This window comes from Cnephaeus nilssonii (assembly GCF_951640355.1).
Source record: "Cnephaeus nilssonii genome assembly, chromosome: 22".
Lineage (NCBI taxonomy): Eukaryota > Metazoa > Chordata > Mammalia > Chiroptera > Vespertilionidae > Cnephaeus > Cnephaeus nilssonii.
The window spans coordinates 14,742,276-14,754,946 of NC_137093.1; the positions used below are offsets into that span (position 1 = coordinate 14,742,276).

General features: G+C 39.6%; 1 protein-coding gene across 10 annotated transcripts in view; it reads left to right on the forward strand.

The window, feature by feature from the left end:
- CCDC15 (coiled-coil domain containing 15) overlaps window positions 1-12,671 on the forward strand; it is an 81,717-nt gene that overhangs the window by 40,222 nt on the left and 28,824 nt on the right. For 8 of the 10 annotated variants that reach the window (XM_079762681.1, XM_079762682.1, XM_079762679.1 and 5 more), the window contains 5 exons: window positions 8-121; window positions 4,808-4,930; window positions 5,155-5,943; window positions 7,055-7,174; window positions 10,822-10,941. In XM_079762681.1, coding sequence (XP_079618807.1) covers window positions 8-121; window positions 4,808-4,930; window positions 5,155-5,943; window positions 7,055-7,174; window positions 10,822-10,941 — 1,266 coding nt within the window. The remainder of the gene's footprint in view (window positions 1-7; window positions 122-4,807; window positions 4,931-5,154; window positions 5,944-7,054; window positions 7,175-10,821; window positions 10,942-12,671) is intronic. The other 2 variants (XM_079762686.1, XM_079762687.1) reach the window with 1 other exon arrangement.

Consider the following 12,671-nt stretch of genomic DNA (forward strand, 5'->3'; position numbering starts at 1 on the left):
CTGACAGCTTAAGAAAACCATGAAACAGGCACGTTACCAGCTGGCATCCTTTAAAACTATGAGTCAAAAATATGCAGCAGTATTTCCACATGATACAAGGAAAAGCTTTTCTACCCATCAGGTAAATTAATTTCTAATAAATTATTTTTTAAAATAGAGATAAGAATACAGATAAATATTTATTTATATCTAATTTCAACATTACTTACAACTGTAAAATAATTGGAAATAACCTTAAATATCCAATAGCAGGGAATGGTTAAAAAATTATGATACATCTATATAGCCATTCTAAAAAAATCATAATTTCAAAGAACATCTGAAGACAAGGGAAAGAGTCTGTGAGATAAAGTTTAGTGAAAAAAGTAGGATACAAAATTATATACAATATAATCTCAATTTTAAAAAGCCATTCAACAAATATTTATGGGACATCTATAAATGCCAAGACATTGTGTTAGAAGCATGTGAAAAGATGGACAAAGATCCCTCAAGGAGCTTCTGTGCTGTGGGGAGGCATATAATAAAGAGATATCTATTATATTCTACATAGAATATAATTTCAAACAGTAAGTGCTATGAAAAAAAAAGAAAGTAAAATAAAGAGATGGGGAGAGAATGCTATGTGCATAGACAAAAGCCTAGAAAGAAGTGGATCAAGAAGTTAATACTGATAATTTCTGAGTAGTTGTATTACAGGTGATTATATTTTCTTCTCTTGGTTTTCTTTACTTAAAAATTATCCTATAATGTATATATTTTGCTTTCTAATTAGGAAAAAATACCGTTATTTTTTAAAAAGAAAGAAATTGCTTTGATTCAACAGATAACATAAGAGTGAATAATTGGGCGAAACCGGTTTGGCTCAGTGGATAGAGCGTCGGCCTACGGACTGAAGGGTCCCGGGTTCGATTCTGGTCAAGGGCATGTACCTTGGTTGCGGGCACATCCCCAGTGGGGGGTGTGCAGGAGGCAGCTGATCGATGTTTCTCTGTCATCGATGTTTCTGACTATCCCTCTCCCTTCCTCTCTGTAAAAAATCAATAAAATATATTTTTTTAAAAAAAGAGTGAATAATTGGAACCCAAATGTGGAGCTAGACTGAAAAGGATATTTAAGGCTTTACTTGTAAAATAACACTGTTTTGGTACCTACTTATTTCAGTGTTCACATATTTGGATGCTAAACTCCTGTACTTTCCTTTGTTTACCTAATTTTGGGATTTTCAAGTTTTGGTAGGCAGCATCTAGAAAAATGGACCATTAGGCTTTTTCCTTTTTTTTTTTTTTTTGCTACCATAGACTCTGTTTTATTTAGTTCTTTCTTAGTTTTGCTTCCTAATTAGTATTCTTTTATATTTTCCTAGATTATACATATATATTTTATTTTTGTATTTTTTTCTTAAGTATCTCAACAGTCCAAAAATACTTGTCACTTATATGTTTGCAGATGGTAGAATACTAAACTATAATGTCTCTCTCTCCAGTGTTAAGAAATTTATAGTTAAATATCAAAATACAAGTGGGCAGTGGTGTGTATCCATATATGGCATTCTTCTAGTTGCATTCATACTGGTTACCTTTTCCTAAAGAGCTTGCCTTATTGAGACTCAAGGTAGAGTTTCTTTTGTACCTAAATTCTTCTCAGTGGCTTGGTATCTTGACAATTTTCATACCTACCCTAGATTTGGATTCACTCCAGGGTACTGTTAGAAAGAGGCGATTGGACACATTCTAATAAACTAGAGAAAAGGGGTTATTTGATGCTAGAGATTGGTATTTATATTGTTTGGAACATGTTCAAACTGCTCAATTGTTTTTTCCCACAAAGAGTACTGTTCACAGGTCTGACTGAAATAATTATCCAGTAGAGGATTAAGCCTGAGATAACATCCTTAGATAAGCCAGTTGTATACGTCAAAGATGCCATTTAAGTGTAATACATTATGATGATGATGATGACGATGATGATTAATTCAGGCTGGCTGCTTGATTTCAAAGAATTCATGTGTATTTTTCAGGTGTAACATCAGAAACAAATCTACTCCATATAATTGAGAGTGAATAAGAAATTTGTGAAGTTTTTCTTATCACTTACTTCAAGTATGTAGACTTTACCTCAGATCTGAAGTTTTCTACCTTCTCAGTTATCTGAAGTGGGAATCTTCCAGTCAGAAAGGAGAACCATCTATAGTCTATTTGAATTCTGGTTTCATTTCCATGTTAGATTTATTTTTATTGACATTAGAACCTGTCTGGTTGTTACTGTTGTTCCAGATCTGGAGCTTTAAGCAGAAGATATACTTGCTTGCTTGCTGTCAGGTCACCAAGACAAAAATCATAAGCTTTCTGAAATTGTTACTGGCATCATTTTATGAGTTTATTGCCCATTTATGTATTTCTTGTGGAGAAAATGCCAGTGTGATACCATTTTTTAAAATTTAATAAATCTTTATTGTTCAGATTATTACAATTGTTTCTCCCCCCCCCCCCCATAGCTCCTCTCCACCCGGTTCCCCCCCACCCTCTGTCCTTACCTTCCCCCCACTGTCCTCATCCATAGGTGTACGATTTTTGTCCAGTCTCTTCCCGTACCCCCCCACACAGACACTCCTTTCCCCCTGAGAATTATCAATCCATTCCCATTCTATGCCCCTGATTCTATTATATTCACCAGTTTATTCTGTTCCTCAGATTTTTAATTCACTTGACTTTTAGTTTCACTTGTTGATAGATATGTATTTGTTGTTCATTATTTATTTATTTATTTATTTTTGTTGTTGTTGTTCATAATTTTTATCTTTACTTTTTTCTTCTTCCTCTTCTTAAAGAATACCTGTCAGCATTTCATATAATACTGGTTTGGTGGTGATGAACTCCTTTAGCTTTTTCTTATCTGTGAAGCTCTTTATCTGCCCTTCAATTCTGAATGATAACTTTGCTGGGTAGAATAATCTTGGTTGTAGGTTCTTGCTATTCATCATTTTGAATATTTCTCGCCATTCCCGTCTGGCCTGCATAGTTTCTGTTGAGAAATCAGCTGATAATCATATGGGTGCTCCCTTGTAGGTAACTAACTGTTTTTCTCTTGCTGCTTGTAAGATTCTCTCTTTGTCTTTTGCCCTTGGCATTTTAATTATGATGTGTCTTGGTGTGGTCCTCTTTGGATTCCTTTTGTTTGGGGTTCTGTGCGCTTCCTGGACTTGTAAGTCTATTTCTTTCGCCAAGTGGGAGAAGTTTTCTGTCATTATTTCTTCAAATAGGTTTTCAGTATCTTGCTCTTTCTCTTCTTCTGGCACCCCCATAATTCTGATACACTAGTTTCTGCATCTCCAATGGGGTGCAGGTCAGCTACTGTCTGAGGTCACCTAGCAGGAGCAACAGCAAGAACTACAGTTTTCTCCTCTTTGCTTGGGATTTGGAGGTTTTGGAGCTGTCTGACTAGAGCTGCAGTTTATTTGGTTAAGCTTCAACAGGGCAGGCCATTTATATGCAAAAGCCTCTGCACAGAGTTTGGGTGTGTTTGTAGATTGTGCGGGGCGGGGTCTCAGGGTGTCACTAGGCTAGGGCGTGGCAAACAGCGATGGCTGCTAGTCTGCCTTCTCTGCCTTTCCGAGTTTCCAAGTCCCAGTGTCCCATGCCCCAGCGCTATAAACAATGATTGCTGGGCGCGCCTCTGCAAGAAAGTCACCCTCACTTTCCGACCTGATGGCCGACAGTCCAGCTTCTCCCCGTAGGCGTCTAGGTCCCCTGCGTCTCCCCAGAAACTGGATTTCAGAGTAATTGGGAGCTTGTTTCCCTTCGGGTTGAAAAAAAGCAGCACGCCCAGTCGCCCGCCACCAGCCCGATTCTCATGCCTCCATACCTCAGCTTTTCAGCGCTTGTGCTCTTTTCTCTTTCCGTCTAGTTGTAGAACTTCCACTCAGCCAGCTTTCCTGTGGTTCTGGGTGATAGACGTTTTGTCTTTTAGTTGTAGTTTTGAAATTGTTGTGCGAGGCAGCAGTTTACCTTTGCCGCCATCTTGGTTTCCGTGATACCATTTTTTAATTGGGTTATTTGTCTTATTATTAAGTTGTAAGAGTTCTTTATATATCCTCGATACAAATCAGATACATGATTTGCAAGTATTTTCTCCCATTCTGTGAGTTGGGGTCATTTCACTTTCTTAATGCTATCATTTGCAGCACAAAATTTTTAATTTTGGTGTCCAATTGATCTAGTTTTTGTTGTTGTTGTTGTTGCTTGTGCTTTTGGTGTGGTATCGAACAAGCCATTGCTTAATCTGAGGTCATGAATATTTCCTCCTATGTGCTCTTCTAATAATTTTATAGTCTTAGCTATTACATTTAGGTCTATTATCCATTGTGAGTTAACTTTTATATATGGTGTAAGGAAGTGTTCTAACTTAATTCTTTTGCATATGGATATCTACTTGTCCCAACACCATTTGTGGAAAAATTATTCTTTCTCTATTTCATTGTCTTGACATTTCTTGAAAATTAGTTGACTGTAAATGTAAGAGTTTATTGTTGTCTTTGGAGATCCATGAAGATGAGATCTTTCTATTTATTTAGATCTTCTTTAATTTATTTCAACAACGTTTTATAGTTTTGAGTGTACATTTTTGCACTTCTTTTGTAATGTCCTGTTTTTGTAATATTTGACTATACCGACCTACTAAAATTATAGTAGTAGTGTGGTAAAGCCTAGGTTGTTATTACAGTCACATTGTTTCCACCTGTAATAGGTGGGTTTTTAAAATTTTTATATATTAATAATTTTTTCATTTTTATTTGTGTGTTCTTTAGGAACCTGACTCTGAGGAATCTTCATCGATTACGATAGACAAGAAAGGGAGAGAAAAATTGTTCTGCCAGAACCAACAGGGTTTCTCTTCTGAAGAGAAGAACAAAGAGTTCAGCAGAGTTCAGGTAAAGCAGAGTGAAAGGAGTTAGTATAATAGAAATTAAACTAATATGACTTAGACTAGGGATGCCCGTACTGTTGTATTGGTTTGGGATTGTAGATTTAGGTTATGTGGTGCAAAGACAATAATTTCACATTTCTAATAATTTGTTTGACTACCATATCCTTTTATAAGGTTATTTTAAGAGTCTCTGTAAAACCTATATTTGATGTTTATGTTCACTTTTAGAAAGCACAATTCAAAAATCCATTATATACTGTAATAGAAGAGGAACAGCTAAGTAAGTTACATCTTCAGGATATTCTGCCAGAAACCCAGGATTATCTTTCAGAAGCCCCAGGTAATCTGCTGGAGACCCAGGGTGATCTAACAGGAGTGCAGTGTGTTGAGCTGGAAGCCCAGAATATTGAGCCACATTCCCAGGCTTTTGAGCTGGCAGGCCAAGCTATGGAAGACCAAGTTGTTGAGTCCAAAGCCCAGGCAATTGAACGTAAAGTCCATGTTGTTAAGATAGAACCTCAGGGTCTGATGCTGGAAGCCCAGAATATTGAACCAGAAGATGGAAATATGTTGGAAGTCCAGGATTTTTTATCCCCAAATCAGGCTTTTCTACCAAAAGACCAGAGCATTCTACCCAATGACCAGAATATTCCACTCAAATGTCAGGACCAACGTTTTCTACGCAGAGATCAGCATGTTTTCCCCAAAGACCAGGATATTCAACCCAAATATCAGGACCAACATTTTCTACGCAAAGATCAGCATGTTTTCCCCAAAGACCAGGATATTCAACCTAAATATCAGGACCAGGATTTTATACCCAAATATCCAGACCAGCATTTTATACACAAAGACGAGCATATTGTTGCTAAAGACCAGAATAGCCTACTCAAATTTCAACACCAGCATTTTCTACCCAGAGAGCACTGTGTTCTCACCAAAGATCAGCGTATTTTCTCCAAAGAACAGAATACTCTATGCAAATCTCAGGACCAGGATTTTCTACCCAGATATCAGGTAAAATAGAGTGGGAAGGATATAAAACAAGAAGAAATAAGATACTTAAGGTTTGGAGTGGGATTTGCAGGGACTAGATTACAACTGATTTGGAGATTCATAGTTGGGAAAGACAATATCCTGGTTGATTTCTAAAAGCTCTGGAGTTCTCATTAAGTCTTAAAATAATATCAGCAGCATGTTACCCTGTCTGGACAATTTACTTTTTTTTTTTTTTTAATATATTTTTATTGATTTCAGAGAGAGAGAGAGAGAAATATCAATGATGAGAAAGAATCATCAGTTAGCTGCCTCCTGCATGCCCCCCCACAGAAGCCCACAACCCGGACATGTGCCCTTGACCGGAATCAAATCTGGGACCCTACAATCCCCAGGCCAATGCTCTACCCACTTAGCCAAACCAGCTAGGGCTGGAAAATTTGCTTTAAATAAAATCTTTATTAGGGAAACTATTTCTGGCAGTCATAATCTGCTTTCACAGCTAAAGATGGGTGAAGGAGTGGCCCACAAGTGTACAATAGTATCTTTTACCAGGTTCCAAGGCCAGCCCTCTACTAGAGATCCTTAGACCAAAAGGAAGAAGTAAGGGATTAATAGGAATTACTTAGGGGTGTGGCTGGGCTAATGTGGAATAGAGTATAGTGTTTTGTTTTATTCCATAAGATGTCCAGTTATTCTCTGACCTCAGAGAACTCCAGAATTCTCACTATAGCCTAAAGTACTATTGGTAAACATGTCTTTCTAACTGAAAAATTACTATTTTGTGTTTGTTCTGTTTTAGAAAGCAAGTTAAAGCAGCCAGCATCAATTTGGATAGGTAGGAGAGGGAGAGAAGTATTTCCTTTGGACATCCATCAAAATCAGGCCTCCATCAGGGACATGGTAGAACAGAAAAGGGAGGGAGACCAGCAGGAACTGAGTTGTTTAGAGTTTGTTTGGAGCTTGTAAAAATTGTTCTCAGCTAAAACAGACAAGAAGTATGGTTTTTTGTTTCATTCCATAGTATCCTAAGTTTAAAAAATTACCATAAAGTTCACAATAAAGCCAATAATGTTATTGCTATCATATTACTCCTACTAGACAATTTACAGTTTGTATTTTTTTCTTTCAGAAAGTCCGCTTCAAGGAGACATATTCTGTTATAAATGAAAAAGGGAGAGATGACTTTTGTCTGGCAGGTTATCAGTCTCCGACTCCTAAAGTCCAGGACCAGGTGTTCATCAGAGATCAGGTAGAATGGAATAAGAGAGAGATAAATGGGAAATAAAGTGCTGGATTTTAGACATTCTCAACAACTGGTAATGTGAAGTGTAGAGCCTGGTCTAATGAACTGTATCAGTCAAATCAATTCTGTGATTCAGAAGGCTGATAAAGCATATTCAGATTCTTCTTTTTGTTGTTAGTCTTCACCTGAGGATATTTTTTATTGAGTTTTAGAGAGAGTGGAAGGGAGGGGGAGAGACAAACAGAGAAACATTATGTGGGAGAGCCACATTGATTGGTTGCCTCTTGCACGTGCCCCGACCAAGGCCGGGATGGAACTTGTGACGAGGTATGTGCCCTTGACTGAAATCAAACCCAGGACCCTTCAGTCTGCAGGCTGATCTCTCCCCACTGAGTCAAACCAGCTAAGGCTGGACAATTTACTTTTATTTCCATTCACCTGAAAAACCTTTTTCCATCCTTCACCGTCAGTCTGTTTGAGTCCTTTGTTCTGAGGTGGGTTTCCTGTAGTCAGCAGATATATGGGTCATGTTTTCTTATCCACTCAGCTACTTACGTCTTTTGATTGGGGTATTTAATCCATTTACATTTAAAGTTATTATTGACAGGTACTTGTTTGTCGCCATTTTTATTCTTTATGCCTGTGTTCCTTTTTTTCTCTCTATTTCTTCTTTTTACAGCAGACCCTTTAGCATTTCTTGCATTGCTGGTTTGGTGGTAATAAACTCACTTAGTCCTTTTTTGTCTGTGAAGCTCCTGATTTCTCCATCAATTTTGATTGATAGCCTTGCTGGGTACAGTATTCTTGGATTCAGACCCTTGCTTTGCATGACTTTGTATACACTGAGTGGCCAGATTATTATGATCTCTGAATGCAGTGTATATCCTATATAATAAATATGTAATAAATATACACTCAATGTATATCCTATATAATAAAAGGCTAATATGCAAATTGTCCCCTCGACCAGGAGTTCGACCAATAGGCAGGCTGGCCAACCATCCATATCCCCTCCCCCTGGCTAGGCTGGCTAGACCCCACCCATGCACGAATTCATGCACTGGGCCTCTAATATATATATACACACACATATATATACACTGAATGGCCAGATTATTATGTGTTCAGAGATCATAATAATCTGGCCACTCAGTATATTTCATTCCATTCCCTTCTGGCCTGATGTGTTTCTGTTGAGAAATCATTTGATAGTCAGATGAAAGATCCTTTGTAGGTAATTTTCTGTCTCTCTCTGGCAGCCTTTAAGATTCTAACTTTGTTGTTGGTGTTTGCCAATCCTCCTCCTATCTAATAAAAGAGTAAAATGCAAATTAAGCATCACTCTGCTATACCCACAAGCCACACCCGCCAGCCAATCAGGAGAGAGCATGCAAATTAACCCAATCAAGATGGCTGTGGCCACGGAGCGAGCAGAAGTCTTGGGTTTCCCCAGAAATTGAGGAAGCCAAGCTTACTGCACACCCTGGTAGGCCCAGGCCTCCACTCAAGGCTACAAAGTTTCAATTATAGAAGATAAAGGAATCCCAACAAAAATGGCTGTGGCCTCGGAGCAAGCAGGAGGCTTGGCTCCGCTCAAGGCTACAAACTTTCAATTATAGAAGATAAATAAATCCCAGATACCAGGGCCTCCGCTTGGGTCACCAGGGGGCATGGCTGGTCTGCAAACCACCACAGGCCCCTCGCCCAGGCCACCCCACGCCCCAAGGGAACCTGCACCCTGATCCAGGACACCCTTCAGGGCAAATTAGCTGCCCGCCACCCATGCACCAGGCCTCTATCCTATCTAATAAAAGAGTAATATGCAAATTGACCATCACTCCAACACAAGATGCCTGCCCTCATGTGGTCAAAGATGGCTGCCCCCATGTGGACACAAGATGGCTGCCACAAGATGGCCTGCAGCGGAGGGCAATTGGGAGGGACCAGGCCTGCAAGGGAGGGCAGTTGGGAGGGACCAGGCCTGCAAGGGAGGGCAGTTGGGGGGGACCAGGCCTGCAGGGGAGGGCAGTTAGGAGTAACCAGGCTGGCAGAGGAGGGAAGTTGGAGGCGACCGGTCCTGCAGGGAAGGGCAGTTGGGGGGGGGGCCCAGGCCTGCAGGGGACAGGAGTTTGGGAGGACCAGGCCTGCAGGGGAGGGCAGTTAGGGGTAAACAGGCCTGCAGGGGAGGGCAGTTAGGGGCAAACAGGCTGCCAGGGGAGCAGTTAGGCATAAATCAGGCTGGGAGGGGAATGGTTAGGGGGTGATCAGGCTGGCAGGCAGAAGCAGTTAGGAGCAATTAGGAAGGCAGGCAGGCAAGCATTTGGGACCCAGCAGTCCTGGATTGTGAGAGGGAGTCCGACTGCTCGTTTAGGCCTGATCCCATTTAGACCCGATCCCTGACGGACATACTCCCTTGTGAACGACTTCGTGCACCGGGCCTCTAGTTTAATTATAATGTGTCTTGGTGTTAGTCTTTTGGGGTTCATCTTGTTTGGGACACTGAGCTTCTTGGACTTATGTGAGTTTTTCCTTCCCAATATCAGGGTAGTTTTCTGTCATTATTTCTTCAAACAGGTTTTCTATTCTTGCTCAGTTTCCTCTCCTTCTGGCACCCCTATTATGCCGATGTTGTTTTGTTTCGTGTTTTCCCAAAGTTCCCTTAGGCTCTCCTCCTGTTTTTTAAGTTTTTTTTTCTAGATGCTGCTCTGCTTGGGTATTTTTTCCTACCCTGTCTTCTAGCTCACTGATGTGGTCCTCCGCTTCTTCTAGTCTACTGTTGATGCTTTCTATTGAGTTCTTTATTGCAGTGATGTCATTTTTCATTTCCTCTTGGTTCTTACACATGTTGTTGAATTTGTCTTCCATCCTTTTTAGCGACCTTATGACCATTGCTCTGAATTCTTTCTCTGACGTATTGCTTGCCCCCATTTCGTTTACTTCCTTTTCTGGTGTAGACAATTTACTTAAAAAAATCTTTATTAGGGAAACTATTTCTGGCAGTCATAGTCTGCTTTCACAACTAAAGATGGGTGAAGGAGTGGCCCACAAGTGTACAATAGTATCTTTTACCAGGTTCCAAGGCCAGCCCTCTACTAGAGATCCATAGACCAAAAGGAAGAAGTAAGGGATTAACAGGAATTACTTAGGGGTGTGGCTGGGCTAATGTGGAATAGAGTATAGTGTTTTGTTTTATTCCATAAGATGTCCAGTTATTCTCTGACCTCAGAGAACTCCAGAATTCTCACTATAGCCTAAAGTACTATTGGTTAGCATGTCTTTCTAACTGAAAAATTGCTATTTTGTGTTTGTTCTGTTTTAGAAAGCAAGTTAAAGCAGCCAGCATCAATTTGGATAGGTAGGAGAGGGAGAGAGATATTTCCTTTGAATGTCCATCAAAATCAGGCCTCCATCAGGGACATGGTAGAACAGAAAAGGGAGGGAGACCAGCAGGAACTGAGTTTTTTAGGGTTTAGTTTGGAACTTGCAAAAATTGTTCTCGGCTAGAACAAACAAAGAAGTATGGTTTTCTGTTTCATTCCATAGTATCCTAAGTTTAAAAAATTACCATAAAGTTTATAATAAATCCCAGAATATTATTACTATCATATTACACCTACTAGACAATTTACAGTTTGTATTTTTTTTTCTTTTAGAAAATCCTCTTCAAGGTGCCATATTATGTTATAAATGAGAAATGGAGAGATTACTTTTCTCTAGCAGGTTATCAGTCTCCGACTCCTAAAGTCCAGGACCAGGCGTTCATCAGAGATCAGGTAGAATGGAATAAGAGAGCGATAAATGAAAAGGAAGTGCTGGATTTTAGACATTCTCAACAACTGGTAATGTGAAGTGTTGAGCCTGGTCTAATGAACTGAATTAGTAAAATCAGTTCTGTGATTCAGAAGGCTAATAAACTATGTTCAGATACTTCTTTTTGTTGTTAGTATTCACCTGAGGATATTTTTTTATTGAGTTTTAGAGAGAGTGGGAGGGAGGGGGAGAGACAGACAGAGAAACATTATGTGGGAGAGCCACATCGATTGGTTGGCTCCTGCATGCGCCCCAACCAGGGATGGGGATTGCACTTGTGACGAGGTATGTGCCCTAGACCGGAATCAAACCCAGGACCCTTCAGTCCGAAGGCTGATGCTCTACCCCCTGAGCCAAAACAGCTAAGGCTGGACAATTTACTTTTATTTCCATTCGCCTGAAAAACCTTTTTCCATCCTTCACCATCAGTCTCTTTGGGTCCTTTGTTCTGAGGTGGGTTTCCTGTAGACAGCTGATACATGGGTCATGTTTTCTTATCCACTCAGCTACTTATGTCTTTTGATTGGGTCATTTAATCTATTTACTTTAAAAGTTACTATTGATAGTTACTTGTTTGTTGCCATTTTTATTCTTTATGCCTGTGTTCTTTTTTTTCTCTCTATTTCTTCTTTTTATAGCAGTCCCTTTAGAATTTCTTGCATTGCTGGTTTGGTAGTAATAAACTCCCTTAGTCCTTTTTTGTCTGTGACGCTCCTGATTTCTCCCTCAAATTTGATTGATAGCCTTCCTGGGTACACTTGGATTCAGACCCTTGCTTTGCATGATTGTATATTTTATTCCATTCCCTTCTTGTCTGATGTGTTTCTGTTGAGAAATCAGTCGATAGTCTGATGGGAGATCCTTTGTAGGTAACTTTCTGTCTCTCTCTGGCAGCCTTTAAGATTCTAACTCTGTTGTTGATGTTTGCCAATTTAATTATAATGTGTGTTGGTGTCAGTCTTTTGGGATTCATCTTGTTTGGCACACTGTGAGCTTCTTGGACTTATGTGAGTTTTTTCTTCCTGATATCAGAGTAGTTTTCTGTCATTATTTCTTCAAACAGGTTTTCTATTCTTGCTCAGTTTCCTCTCCTTCTGGCACCCCTATTATGCCGATGTTGTTTTGTTTCATGTTTTCTCAAAGTTCCCTTAGGCTCTCCTCCTGTTTTTTTTTCCTAGATGCTGCTCTGCTTGGGTATTTTTTTCTACCCTGTCTTCTAGCTCACTGATGTGGTCCTCCACTTCTTCTAGTCTACTGTTGATGCTTTCTATTGAGTTCTTTATTGCAGCAATGTCATTTTTCATTTCTTCTTGGTTGTTCTTCATTTCCTCTTGGTTCTTACACATATTGTTGAATTTGTCTTCCATCCTTTTTAGCGACCTTATGACCATTGCTCTGAATTCTTTCTCTGACGTATTGCTTGCCTCCATTTCGTTTACTTCCTTTTCTGGTGTAGACAATTTACTTTAAAAAAATCTTTATTAGGGAAACTATTTCTGGCAGCCATAATCTGCTTTGAAAGCTGAAGATCAGTGAAGGAGTGGCCCACAAGTGTCCAATAGTATCTTTTACCAGGTTCCAAGGCCAGCCCTCTACTAGAGATCACTTAGACCAAAAGGAAGAAGTAAGGAATTAACAGGAATTACTTAGGGGTGTGGCTGGGCTAATGTGGAATAGAGTATAGTGTTTTGTT